Here is a 16,622-nt window from a genome sequence, read left to right on the forward strand (position 1 = left end):
ACGATATAACAGGGAAAATCTAAATATTATCGCGCCGATAATGGAATTACTGCCGATATTTTCACTTATAATTTGTTACGGTTTATTTGCTTGTGGCTGAGAACATCTGACTGCCTGTGGCTTCTTTCCTTCAGGCAGGGACAGTAGATATCTATACATACTTATATTTGTGCACACAGTGTGAGTATTCTGATCTTATTATTTCCATGCACATTTTCCATCTCCATATAAATTCTCCAAACCATATTAAGTTGAATGCTTATTGGATTCAATCAATTTCAGGTGATATGTATTTGTGTAATGAGGGAGGGTGTGGTGAAAGTGACTAACACCTTTATATCAAGGTGTGCATAATTATTAGGCAGCTCCAATTAGCCTATCAGAAGCTAACTGGCTAATTACCTAAAGGCTTGACATAATTTTCTGGAAATTTCTAAGATGCTTAAAGGCACAGTTAACTTAGTGTATGTAAACTTCTGACCCACTGGAATTGTGATTGTTTCACTTTTAATTGACTATCTGTCTATAAACAATTGTTGGAAAAATTACTCATGTCATGCACAAAGTAGATGTCCTAAACGACTTAGTCCAAAAAGATAGTTTGCTAATATGATATCTGTGAAGTGGTTAAATTAGTTTTAATGACTTCAACCCAAGTGTATGTAAACTTCTGACTTCAACTGTATCTTATTTGTAGGGCTGCCCCCTAATAGTCGACCAAACCTTAGTCGATGAGAAGAGTCTTGATTGACCAAGTTTTGATTGGTCGGTTGGTCGCAGAAAAAAAAACTCCACAGGAAACCGACGAACACTGGTATTACCGCTGGTTGGACGCTAGGTGGTACTATGGGGTAATTTTCGTTAAGCAGGATTAGGGTTAAGCCAACACAAAAGCCATTTTTATTTATTTTAACTAAAAATTCAAATGAAACTGGAAAAAAATTAAGTGCAATTAAAATGTGTGTAAAATTTTTGAAAGATGGCTTTACAACAGTTGTGAAGGGCAACATCTCTTTGGAAACTAACCTACTTCTATCCGGTTGGGTATTGTCCGGGAAAATACATAATGTGTGTGAATAAATTAGTTTTGTTCCCTCCTTCACGATATAGACAGACAGATAGATAGATAGATAGATATCGCAATATCCAATTACATCGGCAACACCCGGACTGAGGGATTGGTGAATATTCTTGATTTAGTGATTTTTGCATTGAAAATGTAATTTATTTAAAAAACGAAAAACATATCAAATACATTTCTAAATTAAAATTGCACTCCGAACGAAACGAAAATGCAATTGAAACAATGAAGTGATCGAAAAAATTATACAAGTAACCACCTTTCCATTTACCGTCAGGCAAGTATCCGCCTAAACATGCAGGCGGAAAATTACTTGCACAAATTGAAGGCATAAAAACAATTATAAATGTAAAAATAATAATTATGATGATGATAATAATCACTGAAATATAAATCATGGTTCGAGGTGAACGTGTTTTTTGTATTATTGTATTATTTTACAGGCTGCAGAGTTGTGGTCACAATGAACTGCTCTGTGGAAATAAAATGAACTGAACTCAAAACACCTCCTGAGCTGAGACGTCTGAGGTCATTTGCAGCACATATGGACAATACTGTTCTTGCAAAAAAAAATTCAGAAGATAGAAACAAAGAAAGAGTGAGAACCTTTTACATGCGCGTGTTCCACGAAACTGCACGCCTCCATACAAACAGCATGTCATACATGCGTATTGATGGCTTTTCTGTCATCTGTTCTCAATAATAGGCTATAATAAAGTGTGTTCTTCAAGTGCGTGTCTGTGTGTCTACGGGCAAATTATTTGTAATATTAATTTTATAATAATAATAGCCTAATAATAATAATTTAATACATTAATGGGAAAACGAGCCAAATATCATCTTGACATCTCAAAGGCATCCGCTATTGGTGATCACTCTGACCATCGTCGATCCCCGAGTTCATCGTCTGTCGAAACAACCCTAATGTGCATTCATCTCTATAAATTAAAAATGTTCAGACAGTCTCCTTGCTGGTTTTTCTGACACATTCAGAATAATTACCACTTTTGCCGGTGTTGCTGCGGCTCGCTTTGTGCGTGAGCTTGTAAAATGTATATTTTAAAGGCTTATTACGATTTAGTATTTCTCTGTAATGTAGAACTGTGTTGGCAATGTTACTTATAACATTAATATAATAATTAAATTAATATCATAAACGTGCAACAAATAGTCGACTAATGGCTTAAACTAAGGCCTACTAGTCAACTTGGAAAATCTTTGGTTGGGGGTATCCCTACTTATTAGCAGGGGCGGTTCTTGGGGGGGAGGGGGGGGGCTAAATTGGAGTGGTAGAATGGTAAGAGTGGTATTTTCGTTTTCCATCCCACTGAGAGTTCAGTGAACCCACATCATAATGAATAGACCAAACAAATCATATTTAAACACAACATCAATGCATTATGACTTTTAAGTTCAATATTTATTAAACATTCACTTATGGTTCATAAGAGATCGTCTGATGTAGCCTAACATTAATTTTTTACAAGTATTTTACTGCATTAGTCATTCTAAAGAACAGCATGGCAACATGGCTTAAACTGTGCTAAAACGTCACTGGTTTCCAAGTGTTCAATGCAACTGCCTTGCATGTTCTGTCTTAAACACTTGTTAAAAAAACATTTACACATTCTAAAGACTGTAAATTGTATGCATAACTTACACTTTAATTGAATTAATGAATGAATACTTGGACATCTCCGATGTTTTAGTGCTGTGGGTGGAATTTTCAGACGGTCCCTTACAAGCGCTTGTTAATGACAGCCTATCGGAACATTTTTAGGCATAATTCTCCAGCTACAACAAGTGTTGACTGTTTGAGTTCAATGTTTTATGCCTGTATGATACAGTCATATGTTCTTTAACCTAATTGTTCTAATAATATCGTTGTAAAATTGTCGGCTCCAGAGAGCGCAGGTAGGAGAAATTGAATGTCAAACAAATAACGAGCCAACAACATCTGGGGATAAGGTAGAAGTTCAGCGTTAATTTTGCATCTTTGGACCTGCCAGCTCCAGTTTGAGTTCTACCTGATGTGGATTATACATATACACGCAATTTCCTACGTTATTACCACGAAATCCGATCTGGATTTGATTTTCTGCCTTATGAAATGCACCTGAGCCCAACTCATTAGAGATTGCTCTTACTTGGCACGCATTCATTATAAAATATTTTTTGTACGTGTATCTGTCGGGTTTTCACTTTTGGAACAACATACAGTGCACACTTATGTTATTAATAATGAGTTTTTTTTCCCACTGTCTTTAATGTTTTGTATTGTACAGTGCAGAAACAAGACAAATGTAGTGCAACAAGTTTGAAAAACAAACAATGAAGCGACACTGATTTGGCACGCAGGAACAGATGTGAAGAAACTGGTATGAAGAAACAGCAGCTAGTGTTAGCTGCTGTTTCTTCATACCGGTTTCTTCACATCTGTTCCTGCGTGCCAATTCATCAGTGTCGCTTCATTGTTTGGTGACCATTTACAAGACCTGTACATGCTGATTATAGCCTACTGACTAAATTCTAACCTAAAATCTTGATGTACATTCATTTTTTACAAGTATTTTACTGCATTAGTCATTCTAAAGAACAGCATGGCAACATGGCTTAAAGTTTGTGGGTAAAACCAGAATGGCAGGGTGTATTGACTTATTGAAACATTCTTCATGAGCCTGTTTGTTTACACCGATCAGCCACAACATTAAAACCACCTGCCTAATATTGTGTAGGTCCCCCTCGTGCCACCAAAACAGCGTGAATCCGCATCTCAGAATAGCATACGGAGATGCTATACTTCTCACCACAATTGTACAGAGCGGTTATTTCAGTTACCGTAGACTTTGTCAGTTCAACAAGTCTGGCCGTTTTCTGTTGACTTCTCTCATCAACAAGGCATTTCCATCAGCAGAACTGCCCCTCACTGGATGTTTTTTGTTTTTGGCACCATTCTGAGCAAATTCTAGAGACTGTTGTGTGTGAAAATCACAGGAGATCAGCAGTTACAGAAATACTCAAACCAGCCCATCTGGCACCAACAATCATCCATGCGATTATCTAATTAGCCAATCCTGTGGCACCAGTGCAGTGCATAAAATCATGCAGATATGGGTCAGGAGCTTCAGTTAATGTTCACATCAGCCATCAGAATGGGGAAAAAATTTGATCAGTGATTTGGATCGTGGCATGATTGTTGGTGCCAGATGGGCTGGTTTGAGTATTTCTGTAACTGCTGATCTCCATCAAACACTAGCTTTCTCTAGTCTGTACTGTAGGTGCCCAAATCATGCAGTCAGATTGACCACATATTTGGGAAGAGATGATTTCACGCTGTGGTAAACACAATTCAAGGTCCAAATCAAAGAAAAACTAGAAGCAACAAGAACAAATAACACAGGAAGAAGAAACAGAAAGTTTTGGTGGGGATGTTGCTTACGTGTTGAGAAGTAGATATAAGCGAAGAGGATGATGTAGGTGGTGACTAGAGGGATGAGCTCAGCAATGCCGATTTCCTCTTTGAAATGGACATGCACCATGTGGTCCTCACGTAGACTGCAGTTCACTGAAGGGTGAATCTGTTTAAGATGGGCTCGGAGGCTGGCTACAAACCTGCCCATGCCAAAAACACAAACAAGATGCTTGACATTTGTTGGAAGCAACAATGTTTTTGTTGCTACATAACAATATTTAAAAGAAAAATATATTTTTATATTTTCTAAGAAAATGTGAGTTATGCTTTGTTGTGCAAATGTTGCCACCACAATGCTGGGATGTTCTGGGTTGTCAAAGTGTTGTTATGCGGTTACTATGAAGTTCTGGGTGGTTGCTTAATGGTTACTTATTAGCTGAAATCAAAGGATTCCACCCCCAAGTCTATGTGATATTCTGGTCTATTGTTTTTTGTGTGCTAATTTTATCATCAGCCAGGCAATAATAAGTCCAATCGCTTAGACAAGTAATTTAGGGCTGTCACGATTACTCGATTAAAAAAAAATGAGACAAATCGAAAATAAGGTGGAAGTGATGCAGTACACGGATGAGGGTCCGAAAACATAAGAGGTGCAGCTGTGTGAGTGCACTTCACTTTAGATTTGAAAAACAATGCAGGACCTGAAAAACCATAACATCACTCAAAAATAAAACTTTTCACAGATGATGCGCAAGAGAAGGCGAGCCATACATTTTGGTGCGGGACACGCTAAACTCAGCAATAAACACATTGGAATGCACTCTAAACCTATTTATCTACACAATCATTTGCAATATAGGCTTTTATGACATATCATGAAATAATGTAATGACAAAGATGTCTATTGGACTTGATTAAATTTACACATGCAGTAACGGATGCACAAACACTTATTTTCTGCAAATTGTAATTTGTGTTCCTTTCTGTGTAAATGAATTAGTATTTGAATGTAAATGTGATCTTCCTCCTCATGTAAATAAGATATTTATAAAGATTATATTTGTAATAGTTCGCAAAGCCCCACTTCTGATAAATGTTATAGTTTATGGCCATTATCAGAGGTAAAACTTAATGTGGGAACCCAGAGAACTTTATTTACTGAAGAAAGCTGCAGTTCAGTATGCTGTCAGTCAAAGCTCAACGTGAACCGTTAAAGCCACACAGCTGCGTGTCTCGCACCCCGCAGATGCAATTTTAAACGAGCTTTCCTGAGAGAGCAATGGCTAGTCTCCAAATGTGAAATTATTAACAATGTTTAATTAATATGGCACTGAATGTCCAGATGAGTAAGGGTATTTTACGTGGGACGTGGCAGTGGACAAGCTTGTGCAATATGTATAGTACGTAACGTGCAACAATGCCAGCAACTGCAGCTCAACGTAAGAGAGTAAAAACATCTCTCTCAATGACGTGATTACTGTAAATAGTGTATTTCATGTTGCATGTGTGATAGTTTCAAATAAAATAGCTTTTATCTCCATTAAATAGTTTAACCATGAATAGAACTCATCCTCAATAAACAAGATTGGTGGGCAGATGTGTCTGAAAAAATAACATTTTATTTCCATGGCCTGTTTTACCATATTTAAAGGTGCAATATGTAACAATTTTCATGTAATATTCACCTATTTTTTTTTGCCAATGTGTGAACAGCTTGTACCGCAACTTAAAAAATGAGCCCTTCCCAGACTTCCTAGATTGCCTATTAAAGCCTGTAGACTGATTTTCATACGAAGGGAGCGAGTCACTTTTGCCGGGAAAATCCAAAGGATGTGACGTTTATGTGTGCTCCCGAGAGCCTTGCCTCAGACAGTAATAGCTTCTCTTCCGCTATTCAACAGTGACAACAAACTGCAACACTAGGTAATGTTATCTTAGAGATGGAATCCAGCAAACGTCCGGCTCCTAGCACAACACCTACTCCTACACAAACTCAGAGTAAGCCAAAAAACAAACAAAAAAACATTTATCTACTGAATCCCATCTGGATAAGTGGAAACGTGATCGTGGTCGAGCGAAAACTAGAGTGAACATCGGCAGGGCATTTGATTACTGGAGGGAACTTCGTTCGGTTTTGGGTATCAAAACCGACCCTGAATTGGCGTTCTTCTTATTGGACAGGTAAGCTTATGTAACTGCAAAGCATGTTAAATATAGTGCCATAAGGATTGATCTGTGTAATTTTAGCTAACTTGATCTTGCCTGCTAACGCTGATGAATTGTAAGCTACCTTACTTCATAACTTTCAAATAATTTCAACGATATTCTCTTTATACTAAAAGTCAGGTATACAGGATAAATTTAAGCAAATACGCTGGTTTCTTGATCACTGTACAACATATGACATACAAAACATACAATAGTGCAACATAACTGCAGTGCAACAGTTAACTGTCTGGTATAGTTCGGTAGTGTGTAGCTGTATGTGTGTATCATTATGCTAATGTTAGCTGATAAGTAGTTTTAGTTTAGTCTCAAAGTTTGTAGTAAAACAATCATAACTGTGCAATTTTAATCATGCTACCTCATCTGTCAGCATGATGCTGGTGAATCACATTCAGCCTCTTTGTACGTTACATCATTGTTTTGGATGCTCGCTCGTGTCCCTATGGAGTGTGTGCACGAGCAACAGGTAGCTGGCTGCAGTTCACTTAACGGCCACAGGTGTAATAACAAGGGTTTCTGAATCTTACATACTGCAACTTTAATTTTTAAACTGAAATGGGTAGACAGTGTTTAAAAACAAAAACAAAAACAAAAGAAAAGGTGGGCACACCTGTAGTAGCCAATCTCTGTCAGCTTAAATTATATTGGCTAAATCTTTTTTATTTTATAGATCTGTTTTAGATAGGCTTTTGAAATGGTTTGCACAATTGTTTTGATGTTGTTATTCAATCATAGAGTGCATCAAAACTTAGACTAATGAACGCAATTTATCTAAACGCGAACCTTGCTTCATAGGTGCTTAGTGCAATCGTGATGGTGTATGTCACCACTCTCTTCTTGCTGTACAAGCTTACACCCGTCTGCTTCCCAGGGACACCAAAGAGCAAGTCTGAAAGGAACAAAGCAATGATAGGGTGAGTGTACATGTCCTCAATAAAGAGCAGGTCAAAATTAAATGTGTTTAATGGGATAGTTCACCCAGAAATTAAATGTCTCATCATAATCTCACACTCATGTTGTCTGACCTGTATGGCTTTCTTCAGTGAAACACAAAAAGAGAAGTGAGGCAGTATGTTCGTATCAGTCACTCTCATTGCGTCGCATTTTTTTTTTTTTTTCCATACAATCAGAGGTAACAGTGACTGAGGCTAATTCAGATGTCAGAATTTTCATTTTTGGGTGAACTATCCCTTTAAGGCATTTCTTGCATTTTACCTCTCAGGGTGGCTGAAGTATGAAGGCCTTTGGGTTCATGTTGGTGGACTGTCTTCAGGAGGTCTGGATCTGCATCAAACAGGTCACGCCGATTCTGCCAGTAGTTGCCAGGGGAGACCAGCAGGCAGCCGTGCTCAGGAAGAATAGCCTGCATGCGCCGTAACCCTGGCAACAGGTCCGACACCTTCAAACACAGAGCCTCCAAACTTCTAAAGATGTGGAAAGAGGGTGGAGGGGGAGGGTAGGGTGGAGGAGGAGAAAAGAAAGAGGTTTTGAGAAATGTATGATAACAAGAAGCAAGAGGGTGTAACAAAATTATTCCAAGTCCCACACTGTAAAAATTTCAACCCACTGAAATTTAAAACTTTAGTTTTATTCTTACAACCTGCTGTGATAAGTTGACTGCACTTTATCAGTCACTTTACATTTAAAGATAGTTAATAAAAAAATGAAAACTCCAAACCGGTATGACCTTCTTTCTTCTCTTAAACACAATAAGAGATGTTAGGCAGATTGTTAGCCTCAAGTCACCATTCACTTTGATTGTATAGAAAATAAATGATGAAATGAAAAGTGACTGAGGCTAACAATGCCTGACATCTCCATTTGTGTTCCATGAAAGAAAAATGTCAAACAAGCATGGAAAAGCTTTGAAGGATTAGTAAATAATGACAGAATTTTTATTGCAATTATTAAAGTTAATTTTTTTGGTGAACTATCCCTTTAATTACTGATGAAGAAAATTGATTAGAAACTCTGAAAACTCATAAAAATTTTGTATACATGACAAAAATTACTGTTACAAGTTAAAACAAGAGAAAAATAGTTTTGTGATAACATAGAAAAACAAAAAGAAAAACAACCAAACAAGCTAAAGCGAAGCTGTCAAGTGAAAAATTTCTACCTGTCTGTGTAAACATGATTTCTGATCTCCTCCAGAAGACTGAAAACACGGCCGAGGGGAGAGCGGAACACATCCACAGGAACCAGACTGTTGTCCCACGGCGAGACTGCTGCCTTCACCAACACCTGCTGGATGTAGGCCACTGGAGGACCCTGATACTGCAAAAAGAGCAGCAATTTGACAGCTTTTGCAAGCACCCTAATCATAGTCTACAGAAATGCTGCATGTTTTAATATAAGCATGACCGTGTGCCGAGGTAAACACATTCTACATTGTCTACCAAACAAGCATTCAATCTTACCCAATCAGGTCGCTCTGACAGGTCAACCTGAGACTCATGGGATGGGACTGAATAATCCCGTACTCCAGTGGTGAACTCTACAGGCCCTGTTCCTGGCAGAGGCAGCTTCAGCAGAGGATAACTGTTTAAAAAAAAAAAAAGAAAAAAAAAAATTACAGATGAAAGTATGAGGCTAAATATTTATATTTTCTCTGAAATGGCTTAAAAGGGATATTCTTTTCAAATCAGGGAGACATTATTTTTGACAGCTACTATTGTCAAGATTCAAAATGTTGAATGCAAGAAGTAAAATACAATAAAACAAAATCTTGTTTTAAAAATAAAGACATGTTTTCACACTGCTTTTACTAAATGAACATAAGGAAGAATGATAGTTAACCATTTACATAGTAATAAAGACCAGCATTTAAAGGGGACATGTCATGAGGAATCACATTTTCCTTGATATTTTGACATGTCTACTATAGTTCTGTGAAACTTCCTGATTTCTTCTATTTTTGTGTATTTTTCATACTAAATTGTTTTAGATCTTCAAACAAGATATAACATAAAACAAAGGCAACTTGAGTGAACACAAAATACAGTTTTCAAATATTTCTTTTCTTTTTTTTTTTTTTAAGCAAAAAAAGTTCGCCAACACATCACCTATGTGAAAAACTAACTGCCCCCTTAACTTAATAGCTGGTTGTGCCCCTTTTAGCAGCAACAACTGCAACCAAACGCTTCCGATGATGAGATCAGTCTCTCACAACGCTGTGGTGGAATTTTGACCCACTCTTCTTTACAGAACTGCTTTAGTTCAGCTGCACTGGAGGGTTTTTGAGCATGAACTGCCCGTTTAAGGTCCTGCCACAGCATCTCAATTAGGTTCTAGTCAGCACTTTGACTAGGCCACTCAAAAACTTCAATTTAGCTTCATTTGAGCCATTCAGAGGTGGACTTACTCCTATGCTTTGGATCATTGGTTTGCTGCATAATGCAGTTGCGCTTGTGCTTCAAATCACAGACTGATGACTGGAAGTTCTCCTACAGGATTTTCTGGTAGAGAGCAGAATTCATGTTTCCCTCAGTTATTGCATGTCGCCCCAGCCCTGAAGCAGCAAAGCATCCCCACACCATCACACTACCACCACCATGCTTGACTGTAGGTATGATGTTCTTTTTGTGGAATTCTGTGTTTGATTTACGCCAGATGTAACGGGACCCCTGTCTTTCAAACAGTTCCACTTTTGACTCATCAGTCCACAGAACATTCTCCCAAAAGGTTTGAGGATCATCACGGTGTGTTTTGGGAAAATTCAGACAATCCTTAATGCTCTTCTGGGTTAGGGTGGTTTTTGCCTCACCATACTTCCATGGATGGCATTTTTGGCCAGTGTCTTTCTGATAGTGGAGTCATGAACAGTGACCTTTATTGATGCGGGAGGGGCCTGCAGTTCCTTGGATGTTGTCCTTGGCTTTTTTGTGACTTCCTGGATGAGTCTTCACTGTGCTCTTGGAAGAATTTTGGAAGGTCGGCCACTTCTGGGAAGGTTCACTACTGTGCTAAGTTTTCTCTATTTGGAGATATTTGCTCTCACTGTGGTTCTTTGGAGTCCCAGAGCCTTTGAGATAGCTTTGTTACCCTTCCAAGACTGATGTATTTCAATAACCTTTTTCCTCATCATTTCAAGAATTTCTTTCAACCTTGGCATAGTCTGCTACTGACCTTTTAGCCAACTTCATGCTTCTGAAAAAGTTATATTTAGCTGATTGACCAGGGCTGGCACTAACCAAGCCTGGGTGTGTCTAGTCCAGCTGAACCCCATTATGAATGCAGTTTCATAGATTTGGGGATTTAGTAACTAAGGGCAAATAATTTTTCACACAGGCCCAGTTGGTATTGGATAGCTTTTTTGCTTCAATAAATAACATTATTATTTAAAACTGTATTTTGTGTTTACACAGATGTATTATGTTAGATTGTTTGAATTTTTGAAACAAATTAGTATGAGATATACACAAAAACAGAAGAAATCAAGATTGGGGCAAATACTTTTTCACAGCACTGTATAAAATATTTCTACTATAAAAACATACTGTAAATTTCAGAACTCAAAAATGAATCCCCAATCCAATAAAAGCATTTATTGAAACCAAGCTGCAAAAACACCTTGTTCTCTACTTCCACTGCTTCCCCATGTCACTAGGGGGCTCAATAATTAATGACCACTTCTACAGCACAAAAACATCAACACACTTTAAATCATCACACCCTTAGCCCCGCCCACTGCCGCTCCATTCGAGCGAGAGCAGGACAGACAGGCCAATTGTGGCCTACTAAATATCCCTGAACACCAAAAGAGACCCATCTGGACTATTTTAAATTATTTCTGTATATAAACATGCACTAGACAGACGTCTTTGACCATTATCATATATCTCGCAACGCTTTTAAAAGACACAGTGTCAAGTTACAACTCTGGAAAGGAGACATCACTCTGTTTAATTCAGCTGCTCTACCTCTTGCTGTTTTGAGCACAAACGTGTCCTGGATGTGTTCTTTCACCCTATTTTTAATTGTTGGTGTATGAAAACATGCACAATATGTGCATCTTTGACCTTTTTGATGTGCGCCTCAGTGCAGGATAAGTTCACCGTGCTTTGGACTATGTATGTGTACATATCAGAGTGGATTGCTTGTGAACCAGTCACAATATGATTCAAGCTTAGCAAAGGAACTGTTATTGAAGGATGGAGCAGTTAAAAACACTATTGGATCCAATCGTTTGGCTGTCAACAGACGAGAGGACTCACTTTTTTATATGACAAATAGACCATACAAGTGCTGTAACAAATCAGATTAGAAAGAAGAGGGTGGGGAGGTGGGAAGTGTGCAATGTGTTCTTTTGCATTTTTTACAGACAGTAAACACCCACACAGGTGCAGTAGTAAAATGTGGTAAACTGCACCACGAGGGAGCACAGATCAATATGACTAAGTTGTCATCTGCTCTTTCATCAGGCTAGCCAGGTTTAAGAGGGCTAAGGTTAGATGAATATAGTTTTTTACATTTTCTGAAGAAAATATGAATGCTTGCCCGGTTGCTAAGTTGTTATTGCTATGCGGTTTCTAGTTCAGAGAGGTTCTACTGGCTTAAACTGTTCTACTCTGTGGACCTGCCTGCGGGTCCAAAAGGGGGCGCTATGTCGTGAAAAAAGTTTACGCTTAAAATGTTTAAGTCTCCGAAAACATAAGTCAAGCATATGTGGTATTGTTTAAAAGCTTAGAATCTGAACTTTTCATAGATAACCATCACTTCTGCATTTGTTACATAAAATAATAAAAGGCCTGAAAACATTCATGTTTTCTGAAAAAATTAGACCAATTTTTGACAGCTCCACAGTATGTGTAAATAGTTTTTAAATTTGAGTGTGAAAAATGTCAGGCTGCAGCTCAAAAATGGCCCAGAGTTGAAGAGGTTAAGTAAAAAAACAAAACACTTGCAAATCTCTATGTATAATATTCTGCTCTCAAGATATAACTCAAGAGCCTCCTTCATTGTAAGTGAGTGGGATTTTTGTTGTTGTTGCAAGGTTTTGTATTAGTGTGGTTAGAATGACCATTCACAATAACCTAGTTTCCATCCACTTTTTTTGCTGTTTTGTTATCGACAAAGTGAAAAGGAGTTAAAACAGAATTTGCCGTCTTCTGCTTGTTTCCATTCAAATAGCCTTTTATCGATAAAAATGGTATGCGTGACGATTTCATGCTTAAAAAAAAAGAAAAAACAACACTTTGTCGCATACGTTTTGGTTTATCGCAAAAGAAATCTAACCGTAAGCCGTTTCTATACAGAAATGTGCGTATATCGCTAATTGTGTACCTTTCGCCTCCAAGATGTCCCTAATTTTTTTCCCCCCGAAGTCTTTGTAAAATGGAGAGAGTATTGAGACAATTCATTAAAATTAGCCAGTTTACTGTCATTTTAATTTCACAAATAAATGCAAATCACAAGACGAGGAATTGCAATCAAAAGGGAGCAGTTGCCCTTCTGATAGGACTGTAATATTGGTCCCGATGTTGTGCCTATCGCAGGTTGCCACCGGTTCCGACCCGAAAGCGAATCGCCATAGCCCTGTTCAAGCTGGCAGCCTGCACCAAGTAGTGGGGGAAACTTTTGGTCTTAGTATAAGGACCATCCATCGATGTGTATATGCTGTGTGCACAGCTATTAAAGAAAAACTGATGCGGTGTAATATCAGGGTTTATATATATGATACATTCCTGATATTCAATATGCTATTTTGAACAATCATCTTATCTAAAGCATTGCCATCACAACTGCATAATGTCCCGCATATTTGTCCAGCAACTTTTAACGACCAACTGAACTTGATTGTCATCTAAAATGTATTTTTGCGTCATAATGCATTTTACATTTTCTGAAGAAGCTCAGCAAATGCGATCCGACGTAACGAGGGTTAGATTTAAAATATTTAAAAGGTTCAAAAGCTAGTTTTCTAAAAGTGAACTGCATTGGACAAATAGTTCTGATCGTTTATAGTACTGAAAAAAAGTGTAGAACATTCTAAGAATGTCATTCAGCCGACTTTTTTCATCTACAGAACAGGGTAAGGCTAATTTAAGTTTGTGTAAAGAAAAGTATATAGGCCTAACAATATTATTTTTTGGTTTGGTCATTTTTTATTTAATGCTTTATTCGTTTGGCAATTTGTTTTATTTAATAGAGGGAATTTTGCCAGCATTTTTTCTAAAGCTAAACAATAATTTTATAGAATCGGGCTATGTTAGTGTTCCAAAAAGCACATTGACATTAATTTAAAACATTTGTGCACAGAAATTATGTTTTTTGTATTGTGGGCTAATTCCATGACTGCCATCTATTATTTTGAATGGTGTGGAAAAGCAACTTTAATAAATAAACGGATGACTACCGCGATTACATTAATCGCAAAGATTGACCATTCATTTGTTCTCCATGCTACTTGTCGATGACAGGTGCATGATACGAGATATTTGTGTTGGCACTCCTGTTAAGTGTCATGACGCAGATGTGTTTGCAGCATCGGATCTGTGCAGGTATGCCATTACGACCAATCCATAAAAGTGCGCGTAATGCTTAATGTACAATAAATTATCTTTCAAGGACGTATACCTTGTTGTCATGATTAACACAGGCTAACGATTGGGGCAAATTCTGTCAAGTAACACTACATTTTTGCGATACGGCCAATTTTCTTGCCAAAAAGTGTTTCCAAACAAGTTTTTCATGACATTTGAAGTATCGACATAGAGTTTATGCGATAGAGTTAAATGGAAAAATATTATGTCGACACTTTTATCGATAATTTGCATTTGATGCGCTACACCTTTTGTCGCAAAAAACCCTTGGATGGAAATATAGTTAATGTAACACAGCAAAACCTTCCAGATAGATGATCTGAACCGACCCTGCTCCTAACGAAAGGAAATCTGTCAATCTTCTTCCCTTTAAAGTGCTTTAAAATTCACGAATAACCCCCAACCAAGCCACCAGGTCGACAGTATGTGTTGACGCAGAAAGAGGAGCACAGTCTAATTAAATTGAGGAAAAAAAAAAAAACACGACACTGTTGACATCAGGGAAACAGAAAGCTGTTATGCAAACTACATTACATGTGGAATAACCGAATGTGCTTAAAAGGTAAACACACTGCCACAGAACACATGATTCCTTCCTGAACAGGGCTCAACCTCTTTCATACTTTTGAGAAAAGTCAATTTTATTGACAAAACATTTGAGCAAACAAAATATTCCTTTGTAGCTTGTGTCACCCGCATGAGTCCCACAGCTCAATGTTTCGGATCAATCCTACAAGCAGCTGGAGACACTAGGCTGTTCTCCGAGAGAAATTCAATTTCAATTTTTAAAAGTACTTTATTAGCATGATTGTGTTTACATACAATATTGCCAAAGCATTACTATACAAAACAGATAATGACAAGACAAAAAATAATAAAACAGTAACAAATAATAATAAAAATAGAATTAAAATAAGGTGCCAGGCAATGAATAGAATAAAATAAAACATACACTATACAATATAAAATAAGTATTTAACAAGACATTATGAACATAAAAAAAATAAAAAAATACTGTGACCGAAGTACATTAAGGCAGTGATTGGTTTCTGAGGGTTTGCAGCTCAAAAATGAATTTTGCTGCAACTGATGCATGATTGTCCTCCCCCAGTAAAACCTGCAATTGATCTGAAACTCTCTCGCACTCACACTTTACTGCTGGTATTTTGTCCTTTAAGTGAAGCACTAGGCTCTATAAAAATGGCTCTATTCATATATTCAATTAACATTTTGCTGACAGAATAAGAGTAGGTGATCAGGCATGAGAAAAAAGTTCTTCCCTCATTGTGTTCTAGTTAGTTTGTGTTTGTGATCCACATAGTCCTCCTGGCATGGGAGCTTCATGACTAATCTTGCCTTCGAATCGAACTGTGAAGAGCAACCCACTACAAGCCAACTTCATTCCTCTGTTGCCCTCTCTCATTCTTTCAGATTCACACCCCAAAACACCCACACATGAAACCATTCTCCTTTACTGTAATTAATTTGTAAAAATAAGCTCCATTTTCTTACCCTGGTGAGCCCATATAGTATTTCAACAATGAGAGCATTTATCTGAGCTGTGGGCCTAGTGGCAAGTGTGGCATTAATGTGGCAACAGCAAGTTAAAATCTAGCTTGCAACATTTTCCAACCCCTTATTTTCTGTGCTCTCTCCATTATTTTATCAATAGAGTGCAACAGTGCCCGCCCACTTTTTCAACCGTTTTGGTTGCGGTTACATATTTTTCCATAGCGATTTCATAAAATCCAAACCAACTAGCTCCGAGGTGAATCACAACATTACAAACTTCGATTTGAAGCAAAAAAAAAAACACATTTGAAATCACACAAAAAGACAAAGGAACAATCCTGTGTACTTAATGTCTTTAATGAGGGAGTCCCACGAAGCATTGCAAATGATCTAATTGAATTAAAAATGACGGAAAACTAAAAAACTTTTGATTTAAAGTTGTTTATAAAAAAGAAACAATACTGTATATTTTAAGCTTATTACAAAATACACAGATACATACAAATGTATAAGCTGTTTGAGAGCAGTGGCGTGTGGTGGACTTTTGAAATGTTATTAACGTGTTAACTTCGACAGCACTAATCACAATAGATTACGTAGAAAGTAGACCTATTTAAATCATATATTTTTATAAAGTCACATACTTGCACATACACTCACTGAGCACTTTATTAGGAACACTATAGTCCTAATAAAGGGACCAATGTGGTCTTCTGCTGTTGTAGCCCATCCGCCTCAAGGTTTGACGTGTTGTGCATTCTGAGATGCTATTCTGCTCACTACAATTGTACAGAGTGGTTATCTGAGTTACTGTAGCCTTTCTGTCAGCTCAAACCAGTTTGGCCAT

General features: G+C 37.5%; 1 protein-coding gene across 1 annotated transcript in view; it reads right to left on the minus strand.

Annotated features, from left to right (window-relative positions):
• The window catches only part of LOC127453722 (sterol regulatory element-binding protein cleavage-activating protein-like), a 55,565-nt gene that overhangs the window by 31,484 nt on the left and 7,459 nt on the right, over window positions 1-16,622 (minus strand). Inside the window, exons 3-7 of the mRNA XM_051720347.1 lie at window positions 9,140-9,260; window positions 8,839-8,996; window positions 7,935-8,143; window positions 7,503-7,608; window positions 4,521-4,693 (exon numbers count right to left, since the gene is read on the minus strand). Coding sequence (XP_051576307.1) covers window positions 4,521-4,693; window positions 7,503-7,608; window positions 7,935-8,143; window positions 8,839-8,996; window positions 9,140-9,260 — 767 coding nt within the window. The remainder of the gene's footprint in view (window positions 1-4,520; window positions 4,694-7,502; window positions 7,609-7,934; window positions 8,144-8,838; window positions 8,997-9,139; window positions 9,261-16,622) is intronic.

Source organism: Myxocyprinus asiaticus, chromosome 16 (assembly GCF_019703515.2).
Source record: "Myxocyprinus asiaticus isolate MX2 ecotype Aquarium Trade chromosome 16, UBuf_Myxa_2, whole genome shotgun sequence".
Taxonomy (NCBI): domain Eukaryota; kingdom Metazoa; phylum Chordata; class Actinopteri; order Cypriniformes; family Catostomidae; genus Myxocyprinus; species Myxocyprinus asiaticus.